Below are 19517 nucleotides of genomic sequence, written 5' to 3' on the forward strand. Positions count from 1 at the left end.
TACACAGAGAGAGTGAGAGAGAACTATGAGGAACCTACCACCAGTGGCTTGCAAGGTAGACCCTACAAATGAGTCCTCTTGAATCATTTCAAAGCCCCGAATAGACCAAGGAGATGCTGCAGTTTCATTCAGTGTCCAGCCACACGGACCCTCTTCAAAAGAGCAATGTGAGCCCTCTGGGAGACTGTCTACAATGGAGAATAAGAAAAAACAGGAAAATAGCAGGAACTTGATTATGGAAGAACACAAAATGCAGCAAAAGTCAAAACTAATTATGGTTGTCTAGGCTACCCAACCTATGCTGCAGTTTTTCAATGTCAAAATATTAATAGGTCTCATTTGTTTATTTCCAGAGTCACAATCAGAAAGCCAACACTTTGCTTCTGGAGATATTCGAGACTTTGCAGTCCTGTCCTGCTCTAGATACTGTGCAAAACTGCAGCTCCCACAATCTAAAGAATGGTTAAATCACCACCATATGTTTCTACAGTCCTTGCTGTATATGAAATTGCAGGCATCACGAAGTTTTCTGTGTCCACTTAAAGGAAGGCCAATCAACAGATTATTTTAGATCTCTGCCACTGTACTTGCAACAAAGCTAAATGATGCCTCTTAGCACGACACATACTGAGTCAGGGGATTTCTCTGCCATGATGTGCAAGATGAGCTCTGCACTGCGATCTTGGAGGGACAGACTTATGACCATGTTGGTGGCTGGCACCAGAAAGATGATCAGCACCTTCCACTGAAGGTAGGTTCAGACCTTGGGTCCAGAAAGAATTTCTCACCCAGCTGCAGACATGTAAATAAGGTTTTGCCTTTCTCTGAAGTCGCAGTAACTATGAAAGGCAGGTCATTGAGCTCCTTACTGTAATATTTAAAAAACCAAACCAAACTAAACAACCCAAATCCATTTTATCCTATATAGCGTGAATTTTCAAAGAGAATCTTAGTATCCCATTAATGTAAATAGGCTAAATTAATTCAGGAGGCAAAATACTGAATTAATCTAGAGAGGGAATCAGTTTAACTTATTTTTCATTCTAAACTATTTCTTCTCATGGGATGAAGGTTCCCACAGTGTCATGCCACATACTCACCACACCTCACTCCCTCCTGTTCTTTGGCAGGGCAATCACTGAAGAATTCACAGATTTGTAGGTGGCTGACACAGCCTCCATGAAGGCAGGGAAAGGTGGAGCCTTTGTCATATATAGAAAGATCTTGGTTTTCTTTATCTAAAGAAAAAATGAGAAAGAAGCCCAGAGATGAGTTGGCAGAATGTGTATGACCCTTCCTTCATGTGCAGGACCTCAGAAAGTGTCCTTTGGGTGACAAATGATACTCACCTCTGCTTTTTACCATGTAGGTTTCTATCCAGCATGAGGATTCCTGCAGATCACCTCAGCTCTCATGGAGACCAAAGTTATTGCTCCTTTCTCTCTCATGCACTGTCTTCCACTGTGTTTGTGCTATCTTTAGATAATCACTTTTCTTTTTTTTTTTTTTCTTTTTAAATGAAGGACCTTGTAGTTTCCTACCGTGGTGTGCTCCTCAGTTCTGCACACGTGACTGTGCACCTGCCAGGCAGCTGTGGCATGCTGCATGACACTCTGCTGCTGGAGGCAGAGATACGCACTTAGCTCCGGTCCTGACAGACACATTGCTATGCCCTACTGAGACTCAGGCTTAACTAACACTCGTGCTGCCGACATGTTTCTGTGCCAGCTCTGTGACATCCAGCCCGTGAACAGAGCTGCTTCCCCAGCAAGTCGGCTTACTGTGCAGGAACTTTACTCATGCACCCTAGCTAGTCTAGTCAGCTATGCTCCGGGAGCATTTGACTGACTGCACAGGTACCCAGCAACCAGGCTGAATGCAATTTTTAAGTCTGGTATTTCCCAAAAGCTTGACTCTTAATGCACCCAGCCTGTCCTGTGGATATGTGTGTGCACGGGTCTGTTATGGACCTGCAGGTTTGTGTAGGTCTCTTCTGGACCTGCTCCCCTTTAGCAGAGCTCTGCACAGAAGTTCCACTGAGATTGTTACTGCTCTGGAAAAGATGCAAAAGTTAGGGAACCAATTCCAGAAGCAAGAGAAAAGGACACCTCTGCAGCAATCCAGATAGATACACAATCTGAAATAGTATTTCTTCACGGCACTGTGTTGCACTGGGTGCATGCATCAGCTTATTTAGGGACTGTTTGGGGGTGTTTAGCATAGTGCTTCAGGCTGTATGCATCCCCTCAAAAGTCCATGACTGTCAAAAAAACCATTGCATTAAAAATATAACATTTGTTAAATTAAAAGATTAATAACTGCAATAAAATTAAATCTCTAATATGATCAAACCCAGTCTCACGATACATTATGAAACAGCTCTGTGAAACCAGCATTCTCTTTTTACATTTCAAGCTTCTTACATTACATTCCAAGCTATTTCTACAGTGTTTGCAAAACGGAGGCAATAGCGTTACACTAATGCCTGAAAACCAGGAAGTGAAGATGATTACGTCTCCAACCTGCAGGCTGCCTGTGCCAACAGACTCCTGTACTTCCAAGAAGCCTAAATGACATTAGCAAGGTTCTGCACAGCTACTGAGGTTCATTTGCACGACATTCACAACAGGACTGTAAGTGCCAGGTAAAACTGAGGATTTCTGAGCTGAGCACTCAGTACTTTGGAGAAAATAATTACATTCCAATTATTTTCATTTTAGACAGAAGTTCTCAGCCTGGCAGTAGCAAACAGACCCCATGGAGTGCAGATCAATGTTTCTTTTCTTTATAGATTTGGAAGATAGAGCCCCAGTATGGAAAAGGCTTTGGTGACACAGGGTAGTCTTTGGTTCTTGATTGTTTAAGAAAGAAAAATATTAAATGCTAAAATAATCTAGGCAAAGACTTTTTTCCATCCCTGTTGCTGGATGCAGCGTAAGCCGTGTTGTTTTCTCATACAAGGATCAAGCAAAGCAAATCTGAAAAGCAGAGAGGATCACTTAAATCAGTCCTATAATTCTGAGCTTCAACCCTGCCTTCGTAGCATGTAAACATGCGTGCACACCCATAAAACACATGCAAATGTGACCCTTGACAGGTAAGCACTGCCAGAAACCCCAGAGGAGACTCAGCTTTCATCTACCTCCCATCTAACCGACTCCCTGATCACACTCATCAGTTTTGGTGAAGATGCTGCTCTGTTTTCTGACTGCATTTGGTCATTCCAAACCTGACTATTGCAACATACCATGAAAGCAATTCCTGAGTTGCAAGGAGCCCACTGCCAGTACTCCAACCTCTTGTGCTCCACAGTTTGAATACAGCAAGGTGATTTTAAAAGGTCTTTCTATTCGGCCAATCTGGGCCATCAGGTATTTCCATTTCATCCTGGAAGACAACAAAGAGCTATCAGACATACACACAGCACACTGGAATCCATGGAGTCTCTAGCATAAAGATTCTGCACTGTACCAAATAGAAGTAACAGTGTTCACATGGGGAATAGATCGATGAATGTAAACTCCAACATAACAAACAGGTGTTAATATAAAACAAGTGACGTTCAGCCTACCAAGCTCATGTTCAGTTATCTTTGCTGCAGATCCTATTGCTAATGATGAAAAGATCCAACCATTCCCAATGATTCTTCAGTTAAAATGGGGCTTAAATTACCACCAGTTTTGGACACACCCCCCCCAATATGTGCCTTCCACATATATGGTTGTGTTCTGTTTGCTCTTGCAAGCACAGATCAACCAAGCAGCTACACAAGTCTCTGGAACTCCTCAAGCTAACACTGACATTGTATGTTCTGGAAGTAAATGTCTGGCCCTGAATGTTTCGTGGTTGTGTCAAGTGTGAGAACCTTTTCCTGTGCGTTCTCTATCTCATCTCCCAGTTTAACAAGCTAGAGTGCACCCACAAAGCAAGGGGAAGAAGAGAAGCGGTGTTCCAGAAAATGCAGATCGCTCTGGCAATTTACATTTCACCACAGAACAAATGCCATAGCCCCTAGACAGCAAGGTTTCTCAATTGTGCAGCACTTCTGGCAGTTCAGAGAAAGACAGATGGTCCCATGCACTCTCATTTTAAAGATGGTTGTTAGGCATCGAAAGCTAGACAGAGATACCAAATGGGAATTTTCAAAGTACCTCACTCAAATCAGTCTGATGGAAGTCAGGGTATCCAGGTGTCATTACAAAAATCCAGCTGGATTCTTAAAAGTCTTTTTATTTTATTTTTAAAAACTGTCATTCTACCTCATGTTAACAAGACAATAAAATACAGTTAAAACTATACGTTATTATTTTGTAAAGGGGTTGTAGCAAGGATAGTGACAAAGGAATCCTTGCTTTAAGCTCTTTTCTGAAAAGAGCACCAGACAGAGATAAATTTACCCATACCCTACACGCTGCTGATGTTGCCGGCAGCACCCCAGATGAGTGACTCTAAGTCAGTGCCAGTGGAATGACAAGGAGGCCAGGCCACAGTGTCAAGATGTGTTGGTCAGGCTCTGCTCCTAATATTACTTTTTCATTTGGAAAATGCCTTCGGCTGCCATGAAGTGATCATCTAGCCCTCGTCTTGCATTGGAAATGCATTAGAAGGCAACTCCTGCACAACAAACGCATCCCTACTGGACACAATGTGAAAAATCACAGACCACCTAATTTGTAACTTGCAAAAAACCCAAAGTAACTTTAATTGTTTATCACCCTCTCCACTTTTGCTTGCCACTGATTAGCTACCTAACTAATTCTTCCCTCCACAAACCAACTATATACCTTTTTCTGGTGAGAGTTTCTTACTATCCCTTCTATGGCATCCCCCATCTTCCACTTTCACCATTGTACACACACATAAATACCCTCAGATACCCTAAACTCATCTGAAGTTGAGCACCTCTTATCAAGATGACCCTGTTTCTCCTGTTTCCTGTCCCATCATATCATATTCAATAGTTCAATATAATTTAATTCAGCTTCAGAAATCTCCAGCCCTGAACCACAACTGCACCATCTCTACTACCCAACAAAGGAGAATGACTGCTTTGCTTTAATTTTGTATTACAGTGCAGCTTCAGGAATGTCCAACACTTATAAATATATCTTATAAATACACTTATAAATATATCCGCCCCGCCACACTGTGGCACAACATCCGAGAGCATTCAGCACTGACCCAGAACTGAATCACTTCCACTACATGACACAGCTTTGTTCATCACTCCATTACATCCCGTTGGCCACAAAAATCAATGGGCCTTAATCAAATTGGTTCAATGAGCCACTGAAGGTAAGGACAGTCTTTAAATCTTTTGAATTTACCTATTAAGCATACTAGACCTTCCAAGCATTGAGACATAGTTCCAGTACCTCCACCAAGTTACAACCCCCCCCAGCTGAGACATCACAGTATCACCAGTGTTATCACACCCCTGAGTGCAGGAACCTGTAGCACAGTCTCTGATTCACAAGCAGTGTTACATTTAGTGGTAGCAACTAAAGAGACTACTGCCCCACAGCTTAAAACAATGACTAGTTCAGCTGCTGCACCTTAATCCTACATGGTTTATGAGCCAGACATTTTGGAACTTGCCATTTATAGCCTGATATACCAAAATAAATGAAAACCCCTGGTGATCTAAGTCAATAAACCAAGCTCTGAAACGTCACAACTGAGAAAAACACACTGTCCATTCTGCCATCTCTGCTGAGAGAACTGTGGCATCTGGTAGAAGAGCAAGGCCACTATCTTAAACCACTACTTATGTGAACTGGCAGCTCTTCTGAGTCAGAGCCCTAAGGTCCCATGACACATTCTAGTTCTGCACTGAAATATCTCTAGTACTGAGATTTGATTCCATTTATAACACCACAGGAAAAGCTGGCAAGCATCCAGAGACCACAAAAATGACACGTAGCTTTGCATCACCGAGAATACTTCTGTGTATGCAGTCTCATCATCATCAGGGTATTCCCCTTCAGAGAAAGTCTCCACCCCAAGATCCAACTGCAGCAAAATTTCTAATGCTGTAAATAATTACACCTTCTTTGCTGGGTCCCACTATCCAAACAGGGGCTAGTCAGAGCCAGTTTAATTTTCTTAATGGAATCAGGAATGAAGCCCATTGTCGATCTAGCAGAAGATGGATCATTGCAGCAGGCTTCCAGATAAGCCAAGCTTGGCAATACCTTTCCTATTGATTTTATGTCAAACCAGATCTCAAGTAACAAGATAATATTACTCTTCTTCTAAATAGAGATGTTAACATTGTTCTGTATGTATGGAAGGGCTATCAGAGTCTGACATAATTTTGAGAAATCTGCACAGATAGAAAGCTTGGAGTTGCAAGCAACCTGATGCTTAAGGGAAGAGAATTCAAGATGCACCCTGCAAACCTATAATTTCAATTTTTGATTTGTATTTTCAACTTCTGATTTTCATTAGCCTCTCAATCCTCTCTGCTGAGTAGAAGTTTTCCTCCCCCTCCTTACCAATCCTTTCTATGCCATGCCTTTCCATATCTAACAAAGGTAACGGATCATTAATTTTAAGAAAGACTATCTTAATATTAAAAACAACAATTTCTTCATTAAGGGTGAAAATTTCAATAAAGCTGAACTGGAAAGCTGAAACCTTTTCTGAATTAGGGGGACTCACTGCATAGGCTATTGCACAAAGGTATGTACGCTAAATGCTTCTAGGCTCAATCAGTGAACATACAAATCAGAAGCTTTACATTACTCTTCTACATACAGAAGTTGTTATCTGCAAGTTTTCACAAGCATCCAGTTCTAGCCATTGGACTTAAAAGGAAATAGATGAGAGAGCAGAACACATGCCTAGCCCTCTTGCCTTCATCAACCAGTTAGAGGGTTCTTATTTGACCCAGTGTATTTTTGGGTGCAATTTCAACAGAAGCATGACGGCCAGTAAATCATACTCCCAGATTAGTGTTCAAATATCATAGTCTCATATAACAGCTGGACAGCCTCTCCTTTTCTAGCAGCATTTTTTAATCAAAATGGCTGTGCTCATTGTTGTCAGTACATATTAGGCATTTTCTGAGGATGCTAACCAGACTACTCCCTTCCAAAGGCTTATGTAAGTTAAGTAACTTTTGTGGATAAAAACAACCACAATAGTAGAACAGAAGTGTCAAAGATGGTAAATTTCTACAAGTGTCTCAGAAGCTGGCAGGGCATTTTAGCACCACCACCCCCCAAAAAAAGGAGGAAGACACAAAAACTAAGCAATAATTGTTTTGTGAGGTTGGCTAACTGAAAACCCATGTGTGCACATGGCCGTGAACTTTTTGCTTTTTGACCTACCAAGACTACCATGGCTAGTGCTTTATAATTCAGAAGGACAACAGAACAAAATCAGCTTGGCTTATTGACCATGGAAAGGGAAAAAATTATCCCTGCCTGAAGTGATGCTTTTTTATTTTCATTGAAGTGCAAGTACTTAAGAGTTGAAAGAAACTAGCTCCTTACTGAAACAGTTTCAGCTGACAACACTGGAATAATTGTGGTCAACATCAAACACAAGCATGTGGAACCATTCAAAACAAAAGCACACAGGACTCAGAAGAATTTTCAGTTGTGACTGTTTCTGGGTCTGCATGGTAAAGAGGGAAAAGGTGGGATAAGCAAAATAGTAAAAAAGACATTAGATATGACCTGAACAAGCACCGTAACCCTGAGAAAGTGAAGACAGCTTTCTGAGCCAAATGCCAGATGAAGAAGGCTTGGACTTGCAAGCAAAGCTTGCAAGTTTGAGCTCTTTATGTTTGAGCTCTACTGAGATAATGAGAAATTTTTTTTATTTTTTTTTGGTAAATATATAGAGTTTCAAACACCTCACTCCCTCGGTGGTTCTCCCTCTAATGGTAGTAACTCAGAATACCCACACCCTATAGGTGTGGTATATAACAATAAATACTGTGACTGTGCACTACTTGTTCAGAGGACATGGTGTCTGAAGGTCCTTCTGTTTCTTTATTCTTTCGCTAAGGTACATGTGTGAAAAAATGAGCGGCAGCTTCAACACTACCAAATTAATGATAAATCCTAGTAGTTAGTGAGGTGGACAGGACAGCACTTTCTCTCATGCATGACATATATCTAAGCTTTTGGGAACTATGTAGCTGATGGATCCTGAAGGAGGAAACACCACCAGGAGAAGATTTCTAGGCCCAGAAAGAGGACAGTTCACTGAAGTGGTCTAGTGCAGCTGGAATTTATGATGAAGCATAGCTTGATCCTGGAATTGAGGGGTGACAGAAGGGACTGAAGCAGGATTTTCTGGAGTGCCTGATTATCAGAAAAAGTGACACCTAGCCTTTTTTCTCTATCTAAGTTTCTACTCTGATCTCAAGACAATCCCTTGGTAGTAATTGTCAACAGATAAATTATGTACTACACATAGGCATCTATCTCAAGGTCATTTGCTCATTGTCCTCCTTGTTCTGCTCCGATTTGTGCGGCAGTGTTTGGTTAACACAGAAAAGCTTGTAGAACTCCCACTCCCTATGGAAAGCCCCTGGAAAGTGGGAACGCTTCAGGATGGTCTCTCTTCTTAACAACCAATGTTGTTAGAATCTTAATCACGGAGCGAATGTTCATTTCAGACTACCTGCCTAGTAAGAAGCAGCTCAATCACGGTGTTAGAAATAAATTTTGTCCTGCCTGCACGCTCAGATTCTTCTGGAATTGTGCAGAGATTTTAAAGTTTCCCTGTAAAGAGGGGGAAAAGGAAGGGTATTTGACCTAACATGGTTCCTAACTCTGTTTTGTCTCTGTTCCTTCCCCTCCTTTCTATCTTGATTTTAAACAGGACTCAGTCACTTCCCATCTTTAAAACCCTAATACTAAACCCTCTGAGCTTACCAGTGCTTCATTTCACTCACTAAGAAAAAGTAATACCAGTGTCTATGCCAACTTCCAGTAAAGCTAACTCCATTCTAATAAATCTAAATGCCATCACTTTTGTAGAGATGATAATCTTGATTTCATGTAGAATTGTTTTGCAGTGCTCAAATAAGCTGTTAAACAACATCTATGATCCACTCCAGAGATGCTGCAGTGATTGTGAAGCTTGGCCTGGCCAGGCAGGTATATCAAAAGGGTATTTTATGAGTTTATACAGGGGAATGGAGCTGTGGCTGCAGTTGCAGAGGCTTGTCAAATACTCAAAGCAGGAAGGGCAGTTATAGGTAAAAAAGGACATTAGAAACTGATCTCAGAAAATGCAACAAATTTCCTGTGAAATTGGCAAGAAGAAGGGGAAGGAGTAGCCAGGAAGGAAGTGAGCAATAGCTAAAAGAAGGAGAGAGAGAGAGGGATCTGAAAGAAAATAAATACCTTTTTTTAGTCAAACTCTGCTATCTTTGGCTGACCAGGACTCTTGGCTACAGATCTCCATGGCAGCCTGGGGAGTGCCAAAGAATTCAAAGAAAACAAGAACTGGGATCTATTGCTTAAGTTCTCCATGGGAGTCAGTCAGGTGATGGAAATAAAAAGCTCTGTTGTGTGTCTGACCTAGGTTCTTACAAGGCAGATTGCAGCAAAGGAAAAACAAGCACATGGAAAATGGCAAAATCAGATGACACGTGGACTTTTCTCCTTCTTGTCCTGTTGTGATTCATTCCCTTTGCCCATTTCTCCTCCTTACTGCATTCTGCTACACGCAGGAATGAAAAAGTAAAACACTGGGAAGATCAAAAAGAAAAGAATACAGGACAAGATCTGGGGTTGCTGCATGTTCTTTTTTTGTCTTCACCTCTTCTCACCTCTAGCCTCTGTTTTTCCCCTCCCTGAACTCTACAAACGAAGCAAAAGAGGATGCTCCTGAACTTAGCAGACAGAAGGAGGAAATTACAAAAGAGGTAAAGTTAACCCTACCTCAAAATGGGAAATGTGACCCTTGTAACAATGGTAGGACCCCTTGAATACTTAGAGATATCAGCCATGTTGCCAAGGCAGTCTTTGGACTGAGTGCCTTTTACAGCTATAGTCCTAGCATCAGTGAGACAGTCAACCACTTCTGACCCTTCCAAATATGAGGGAAGAAGAGTGAGTTCTAAGCAAATGTGTTATTTGAAAAGGGGAGACACAAAACCTGGGTCTGTTACAGATATCCTGTCAGGAAGCTGCATGCTTCAGTCCTAACAGTTCTACCTTCATTTTCTGCTGTAACAGCCGCAATGATCTCAAGAAGGGAGAAGATGCTGATAAACAGTGTCCTGGAGGGACTCCACCCTACCCTACAATTCAAAGTCTAAACAGCTGCAAATTGATTGTCTTACCCGGCATCCTCCTCAGGGCCAACTCTCAGAGAAATTATTATATTTCTGTTTGTCTCCACATATCTGATTTCAACTGTGAACCTCTGGAGGAGAGGAACAGCATCCTGTGAATATATGGCCAGTTCCAGCAAGCAAGAGTCCAAGCTCCCAGGCAGGATGGGGCTATGCAGGCTGAACTCACATCTGTCTGGGAGCCTACTGATGTTCAGGAGGAAAATGTCCCCTGTGAGGAAAAAAAAAAAAAAAAAAAAAGAAGAGACACACAGTGTGGATGGAAGAGAGATAATAAGAGGAAAATGGATAAGGAGTTTGAAGAAAGGAATCATGAGAAGAAAGGAGAGGACTATGCACAAAAACCAAAAATAACAGAAAATAGAGAAAGGAGAATAAAGTAAAAATGAGGAAAATAAGTAAAGAAGTGATAGAATGAATGAGAAAAGAAGAAACCAAACAAAGCAGAGTGAAGACATGTCCAACAAAACAAAAGCCAAAGACTTTGCAAGTCACACAGCAGACGTGGAGCCAGCCCTGGCTTGTAAAGGATTGAGTTTCCTAAGAAAAATCCATTCTCTATAAGCAAAAGTAGCTTATCCTAAAACAGGGAGATACAAAAGGAGTACATAAAGGGGCTCACTGTATACAGGGTACATACATACACAACTCAGGCAGTACACATACATTATATTGCTCTTCGCAACCCTTGGGCACTGACACCACACTTACGAGTTGTGCACCAGAACCAGCATACGGCAGTATTTTTAGTGACATGTGCCTGAGACCTCAGCCTGCTGGCCCCTGTTGCTGCCACCCACAGCTGCTACCAGTGCTGGGAGAAAGCAGATGTCCATGCGAGGGGAACTGTAACTCTGCCTACCTTCAACATCTTCACGGGAGGAACTGTTTTCCAGAAGCAGCTGCTGCCTCTCCTGAGATACCAGGACACCAACTGAAGATAACACCCAGTCCGGTTTTCCAAAATTGTCGGTAGACGTCACCCATGAACAGCTTGAGCCGATGGTACAAGAGATTTCTGTTATGAGAAACCAAAGGTTTCATTGACGCCTTCCCCAGTTCACGGGGCAGGGGTGATGCGGGCACATGAATGAGCAGATCTACAGTATATGGAGGCTATCTGTCCCAAGAAATGGACGAGTTGAAGGGAAAAAAGAAAGTTTGCCTTGTGCAGTAACAACAGAGTCTCTCCCAGGGTGGATGCAGGAACATGCCAGGAAGAAAAACAACCCTGCAAATTCTTGGCAGGTATAAATCAGCATCCTCCCACTGGTATCAACAGTGAATTTACAGCAGTGGAAGGTCTAGCCCACATGTACATAAAATCCTGAATGAGAACAACACCTAGCCCAGCAAGGATATTGAAACTGTATGGATTTAGCATTTTGGCAGAGAGGGACAAATGAAACTCTAAGGTCAACCCTCTCTCAGCAATAGAAAGAGCTTGAGAGGGGCTCAAGCAAAATAGCTTTGCAATGGAAGCTTTACTTTTTTTTTTTAAACAGTTTTGCTTTCTTCCAGCAGGATGGACAAGAACACCCCCTTAACAAACTCCAGAGTCCATTCGCAGCACTGAGAACACTAGATCATCCTGGCCAGAATTTTTCATGATCAGCATATTATAAACTAGACAAGAAGTAATTCACTGTTCTCTCATCAATCTAATATAAACTCCCTGAAGGGATGTTAGCTGCACAAAACTCTCCCACACAGAGTGGGGCTGAATAGATATGATGAGCTGATATTAACTTGCATGATATTTATTTTCAGCAGTAATAATAATATTACAGTAATAACTGGAGGACCCCCAGGCTGTATGAGAAATAATAAGAGACTAAACATTCGTATTTGTGATCCTGACGTTCATAGGGTATTCAGACCTTGCAAACATGAATGGCAATGTTATCCTTTCGGTAGCTCTGTTCCTGGGGAGGAGAAAAGAAAGGTATAAAGAACAGAATTAAGTCATGGATATAACAAGAATAGGTGGTTGCACACGCAACACAGGTGGGGCAGAAATAAAAACATAAGAGCCTCCAGAAGATTGGCTATACTTTAACTAACTTCTCAGAAAAAGAAGAAATGGAAGCATCTTTTGAGTGCAGCAGCCCAAGTAGACAAGTTTCCTCATTTTTAAAGTTAATTGTAACTATATTTTTATCAAACAGCACCCAGTGCGCAGGGGTAAGAGAAACACAGGTGTTAGAGAGTTGCGTATCACTGTGGCTTGGCACAGGCTGCGAACTCCCACCTGAACACACATCCTCCCCAGCCCTGTCTGGCCTGCTTGCCACTGGAGGGTACTGCCTCTCTCAACCTACCAGCTGGGCCAACCACCTGCACAGCTTCTCAGCCCACCCCATCAAATCCATACAGCTTAGCAAAGGTCTACTGCACTGTTCAGCCCATCGTTTTTACATGGAAGCCACAAGCAGGTGAACTGTCGAATTGTGCGTGTGCATATGCAATGCCACCTTCCAGCAGGGCACAGGGAGGACGACACCAGCCGCTCCCCTGGCTCTGCTGGATCTAGGGAAAGATGTCTGAGCACAGCATCAGGCCATGGTTTCATGATCCAGTAAAACAGCTTCAGGGATCTCAATAGCTCAGAAACTCCATGGCTGGGTGAGACAAAGCAGAGTCCTGATCCAGACCTGCTGTGCTGTTTAAAATTTATTGAAGTTTGACAGGTTAACTCCGTACCCACAGACTTATTGTCAGTAGTAGTAATATTTTTATCAGGTAAAAATCTAGTTGGTCATAAAACCCAGAAAGCAATTTCTCTCACAACTGCATGACCGTGCAAGAGGGCAAAGTGAGAGCTCAGGAAAGAAAAAATTCCTTTTCTTTTTTAAATAGAGGATTACTCAAAACTTGTATTTAGACAAAATAATTTTATTAAATCTTACCAACACCCCTGCTTGCAGTAGCAAGGACTGTACCAATGCAGACTTAATCCTTAGAACGTGCCTCACATAACAAAGCAGTTTGCAGCTCAGATAAGTGAACACAACATTCTTCTTCAAAAGCACCTAATTCCCATAACTCTCCAGGCTATATAAAGCCTATCTGCCACAACCCGAGACCTGAGAGGATCTGAATGCCTGGAAGAAGAGTCTGAAGTAGATCAGAGAAGTTGTTGACATCTGGTAAAAAAAGGCCTCTGAGCTTTCTGGCAACGGATCATGTGCATTGCATTGTGATGGAAAGATCAATCAACAAAAAGCTGTTGTTTAGTGTAAATTGCAGAGCAAAAGAACTGGGTACACTCATGTGGTCACAGTATAAAAGAACACTGAAAGCTGCAGCCTCCGACACTACTGGCTACCACCTTACAGATGGTTCATATCCAGCTTTGCTTAGCACCTATGAACCTGGAGAACTTCAAGTGTAGGTCCCCAGAAAGGCAAAATGTGACAGAAATGAAAAGAAAAAAGGAAAATAAAGAGAGAAATATATCTGCACTACTAGAATCAGCAAAGGATATATTTTAAGGTGCTACAAAAGTGCTCTGAAGAAGCTTACATTGAAGAAAGCTCATGGACAGTCCCAGGGCATGTCAGAAATGAGGTTCACACTTTAAAGAATTAGATATCATCTGCAAGATGTTACCATAAGGAAGTCCTCTCTGGCAAGTCTAGGTCACCTTGCCACCTTCTGTGAGGAATGTATAGGACTTTCCTAGCATGCACAGGCCTTTCTTTATTGTTTAGCATCTTCATTAATGACCTGGACTGACGGGGCAGAGTGCACCCTCAGCAAGTTCACAGAGGTACAAAACAGGGGGGAGCAGCTTACACACCAGATGGCTGTGCTGCCATTCAGAGCAGCCTGGACAGGCTGGATAGGAACCTCTTGAAGTTCAACAGAAGGAAATGCCAAGTTCTGCGCCTGAGGAGGAATAACCCCCGGCACCAGTACATGCTGGGGGCTGACTGGCTGCAAAGCAGCTCTGAAGAGAAGGACTTTGGGGTCTTGGTGGACAACAAGCTGTCCATGAGCCAGCAATGCACCCTTGTGACAAAGAAGGCCAACAGCCTTCTGGGCTGCATTAGGACAAGCATTGCCAGCAGATCAAGAGAGGTGATCCTTCCTCTCTACTCAGCACTGGAAAGACCACATCCAGAGTACTGTGCCCAGCTATGGGCTCCCCCATACAAGAAAGACATGGACTTACGGGAACAAGTCCAGCAAAGGTCCACAAGGATGACTGAGGGACTGGAGCATCTTTTATAAGAGGAGAGGCTGACAGAGCTGAGACTGTTCAGCCTGTAGAAGAGAAGGCTCAAGGGGATTTTATCAATGTGTATAAACACTTGATGGGAGGGAATGAAGAGGAAGCCAGACACTTCTCAGTAGTGTCCACTGACAGAACAAGAGGCAATGGGCACAAATTAAAAAAACAGGAAATTCAATCTGAACACAAGAAAACACTTTTTTACTGTAAGAGTGGTCAAACACTGGAACAGGTTGCCCAGAGAAGTTGTGCAGTCTCCATTTGTGGAGATATTCAAAAGCCATCTGGACATGGTCACAGGCAACTGGCTCTAGCTGACTGTACTTGAGCCACGGGGGTTGGACTAGATGATCTCAAGAGGTCCCTTCCAACCTCAACCATTCTGTGATTATTTCACTAAATGAAAAGGCATCACTTCAGTTTCCAAGTTTCCACATCACTGATAGCAACTGGTTCATTTCTCTTAGGCATTTATATAGTATAGTGTTTACTGCATCTATCCTGGCACCACAGTAAGACCAAATTCATTCTACCTATCTCACAAGCATTTTGTCCATCTCACTGGGCTTTTATAACGCCTAGAAAAAGAAAACTCCAGTTGAAAAAAAACTTCATTCGGTATCAAGAAAGGTAGTTTGTTCTATAGTTGCTGGAAAGCAGCTCCAATAATTAGCTTTTATTTCAAGAACCCCCAAACCCAAATCTGGTGGATTTCACTGTGCTGATGGAGAGATTATTCTCTTTATTTTCTTTTTTTTTTCTTTTTTCTTTTTTCCCTGTGTTTTGTTTTTGGGGGTTTTTATAAGGAAGTAAGGGACTCCCTTAAGGTTACACTGGCCTTTTTGAGTCATTGCTCCATTTCCAGTCAGAAAGCCAGTGGCACAGCTTTCTGGTAAAGGGTCTTTGTGACTGCCAGCATCTATCTTGCACCTAGATTCTGAAGTAGAAATAAGGAGGATGCAAGGAAGAGGACTTGTAGTACCTGGTTTAGAAGGCTGATGCAATGACACCATCCTGTTTTTTATCAGGGAGAACTTCTGAGGTGGATTTGGTGAAGAAGAGTTTTCTTCATGTGATCCGGAACAGGAGACAACTATAACAAAATGAAAAGAACAGGGGAAGACTTTGGTGTTTCCATACAAAACTATGCTTCCATATTGTTAAACATGAACATATATTGAACAAAGCCCTGTTATATTATACCCACCCTCATTACAGTGTACTGGTGCCATACTGTCCTGATGATGTTTCAAAATAGCCCTACCATTTCCCAGAAACGTAACTACAACAAAATACCTACTAATGTGTTCTTTACTATTCTTCATCCACCCCCACATTTACCAGTATATAACCTCTAAAGGGACACTGTATATTCCAGTAGTGCCCATGTTGCAGTAACAGTACATCTAGCTGCCTGCCAACAACACCTCTAAAGCATTCATGTTGGATGGGGCTTTGAGCAACCTGATCTAGTGAAAGATGTCCCTGCCCATGGCAGGGGGATTGGACTAGATGATCTTTAAAGGTCCCTTCTGACCCAAATCATTCTATGATTCTATGATTAGAAGAAGAGTTCAACTGTAAAATATGTTAGCTATACAATACATGACATGGATTTATCAGCAGTCTCTTGGAAGGACCTACATAACTGCTCTCATCTTCACCACACGAGAACAATGCCCCATTTGAAACTAACACTAATGAAACCTTTGCGTCACTGCACATATTCAGAGAACAGATTTCTCTCTTACTGCCAGGCATGAAGCATGGATTTTCAAAGGAATCAGGTAACTTTCTTGTATCTGATTATCTAGTAATACGTACTCTCTCTGATACCCTTCTTATTAATCCACCTGCACTGCTCTACCTCAGGGATCCGTTTGTCATATCTCTATAAAAACCTTCATTGGTAACTGTGACATTTGATCATAATTGTGACACCAATGCTTACACATTTGTGCATCTTTATTCAGATCAGAATCCTGATGTAAAGTTTGGTTGTGCTGGAAAAAAAGACCAAAATCTCAGAAGATATAAAAGGCCATAGAACTTATTTTCTACTTCACTAATGTGTATATTAAATCCAGCATGCTAAGATTAGCTGGTTTTAAATGGAGGTGTTCTTCTGGATCAAATTTTTGTTATTCAAAGTAAAACAAATTTACCAAAATTATTATTCATTGTAGTACTTCTGACAATTAAATATTCAGTACCTTCTGACTTCTCTTTGGAACAACTCATACCAACAATGGCTTTTTTATTTATTTAATCTATGCATGTGAAAATACACAAGTCCCAAACTAAGCACACAGTAATCTTTATTTAAGATTGTCCCTGGTCTTGTCTTTTCTAGGAATCATAAACGAGTTGACCAGAACAAACATATTTGTTTCCAAAAGGTGTTCAAAGACAGAGAGATGCAAACTGAGTTTCTTTCAAACCTCAGCCATATGGGTTATGAATTCAGCAATATAAAAATGTGAAATCATGTCAGAGGGGACAGGAATCCTATTCACATGAATTGCAGTTGAGACAGAGATGTATATACAAGCCATTGATAACAGCTAAGATATTCTCAACAGAACTAATTTGAACAGTAGTATTATGAAAACATACAGAAGGATCTAGAAAAAGAAAAGCAAAAAAAAAAAACCAAAACATGTGTTCAACTTTTTCAAATTTACCACTGCTTTTAGTTTTTCAGCAATATCTGGTCTGATTTTAAACTGCTTAAATTATTTTCATTTTAATATATATGACAACGTGCATCACACAGTGAGTAAAATCTTGTGAAACGTTTCGTAGCATGAGAGTGCTGTATCCTTCCATCTTTTATTACAGCACTGAAGACCACCATCATCTTCATGGGGTTCCAAGGAAAGGATAACTTTGGAACAGAACAGCATCGTGCTGCAATACATGCTGTGTTGATGACAGACCTGTGGTCTCCACCGACCAATTGTCAAACACTACATCATTTCCTGCCTCTATGTTCAAATATGTAGAGACATTAATGTTTGAAAAGCTGGTTCTGCACTGCATATAAGACACTGACACTGGTCTGCTAAGTAAGGTATCTTCAATAATGGGATGAAATCCTCAAAAAGAATGTGAATTCTTGTTTGGCCAGCCTCATGAAAGGCTTGCCTTTCTTGGCTTGCCTTATGAAAAACAATGGGGGAATCTCTTCATAAAACTGCCAAAAATATCCATGCTAAAAATCAATCACATATTGCAAACAAACCTATTTCACCATATTAAAAGAAATTCTGCTGTGGAAAGCAAACAAGACCTTTTGACAATTTGAGTCTGCTCCTCCCAACTTATGTTCTGTGTCTGTTGAGATGATGTTCAGTTCTATATCTCCTGATCTTTGTTAAGCACTGCTGTAGCTTCAGTATTTACTTCCCTCAGGGCTTTCTGTAAAGTCTGTTCCACCCACTCATCTCCTCACATCCTCCAAGCTGCTCGTGCATTTTGGAAATAGCCTGAATATCATGGACCCTCAAAACATAGTACAGTCATGGCAGAAGTTCTGCTAGAGACATCCCTCCTGATAAAACTAAAACTTAATCAAAATATTTGACTTGTACTTCCCTCCACTCAATTACATAAACACCTTTGGGATTTTCCTCTTCTTTCTCATTAGCAAACACAAGTTCCAGGGGCAGACAACCATGAACAGAGGCCTAAGCTACTTGAAACATGAATTTATTGCTTTAGTGTGAAAAAAAATAGCCATTGCCATTGGTGATGGCTGAGACAAACAGGGTACAAAAGTTTTTTGTACCATTGAGATAAGTGTATAAATAAGTTTTTTTGGTCTGGTATTAAGATATATTAAAACGTAACTACTGCTTTGTCACAAAGAGCACTGCATAACACTTGATCTGCTAATTACATTATCCACTGTGCACACTGTCAGCAACATCCTATTCAATTTTGGCAAAAAGCCAAGAGGGTTCACTCAAATGCCTGGTCACAACCCTACTCACCTACCCTGGGAAGATGCCACTTACTGAACTGGGCATATGAGAGGAAGGAAAGGCAGTCATTCCAGCTGAGTTCACCAAGAGACAAAATATACTTGGACAGAAGACCCTAGACCCAGTGACAGGCAACGAATTTGTTCATATGCACCCACAGAAATATGCCCCCATTCATTTATTTCCTCATAGCAAAGAATTTCTGACTATGATTCAGCAGAAGAGGACTCATCGTATGATGAATCCATGCACGAGATCTGGATAGTGGTTTTGTAACGCTCCAGTCTAGCCTATGCTCTTACTTTACATCTCAATTTTTTTTTTCTTTCTCACTCATTCAATCTCTCTGATTGAACTGAAAATCTAGTGCACACAGTGACTACCAGAAACTCTTCTTCACTTTCCATTGAAACTGGGAACTCCAGAGATGCTTCCAATAACCCCACATCATATCCTCTCATACATGCTTGTATGTAATTCTTGTATGACATGAATTTCAGCATTAAGCAAATAATAAAGACTATCTCTTATCAGCTACATGATTGTGCTGGTTTTGGTTAGGATAGTTAATTTTCTTCATAGTAGCTAGTATGGGGCAATATTTTGCATTTGTGCTGGAAACAGTGTGGATAACACAGGGATGTTTTCATTACTGCTGAGCAGCGCTTACACAGAGTCAAGGCCTTTTCTGCTCCTCACCCCACCCCACCCCACCAGCGAGTAGGCTGGGGGTGCACAAGAAGCTGGGAGGGGACACAGCCGGGACAGCTGGCCCCGACTGACCAAAGGGCTATTCCATACCATATGCCGTCATGCTCAGTATATAAAGCTGGGGAAGAAGAAGGAAGGGGGGGCATTCAGAGTGATGGCGTTTGTCTTCCCAAGTAACCGTTATACGTGCTGGAGCCCTGCTTTCCTGGCGATGGCTGAGCACCTGCCTGCCCTTGGGAAGTAGCGAATGAATTCCTTG

The 19517-nt window shown here is 41.7% G+C and overlaps 1 protein-coding gene across 3 annotated transcripts in view; it reads right to left on the reverse strand.

Annotated features, from left to right (window-relative positions):
• Nucleotides 1–19517, reverse strand: part of LTK (leukocyte receptor tyrosine kinase) — a 97310-nt gene that overhangs the window by 38474 nt on the left and 39319 nt on the right. For 2 of the 3 annotated variants that reach the window (XM_072865546.1, XM_072865547.1), the window contains exons 2-7: nt 15544–15654; nt 11187–11342; nt 10313–10535; nt 3248–3387; nt 1101–1238; nt 39–188 (exon numbers count right to left, since the gene is read on the reverse strand). In XM_072865546.1, the coding sequence (XP_072721647.1) occupies nt 39–188; nt 1101–1238; nt 3248–3387; nt 10313–10535; nt 11187–11342; nt 15544–15654 (918 nt within the window). Of the gene's footprint in view, nt 1–38; nt 189–1100; nt 1239–3247; nt 3388–10312; nt 10536–11186; nt 11343–15543; nt 15655–19517 lie in introns of those variants that run through there. The other variant, XM_072865548.1, reaches the window with a different exon arrangement.

Source organism: Ciconia boyciana, chromosome 6 (assembly GCF_034638445.1).
Source record: "Ciconia boyciana chromosome 6, ASM3463844v1, whole genome shotgun sequence".
Classification (NCBI taxonomy): Eukaryota; Metazoa; Chordata; class Aves; order Ciconiiformes; family Ciconiidae; genus Ciconia; species Ciconia boyciana.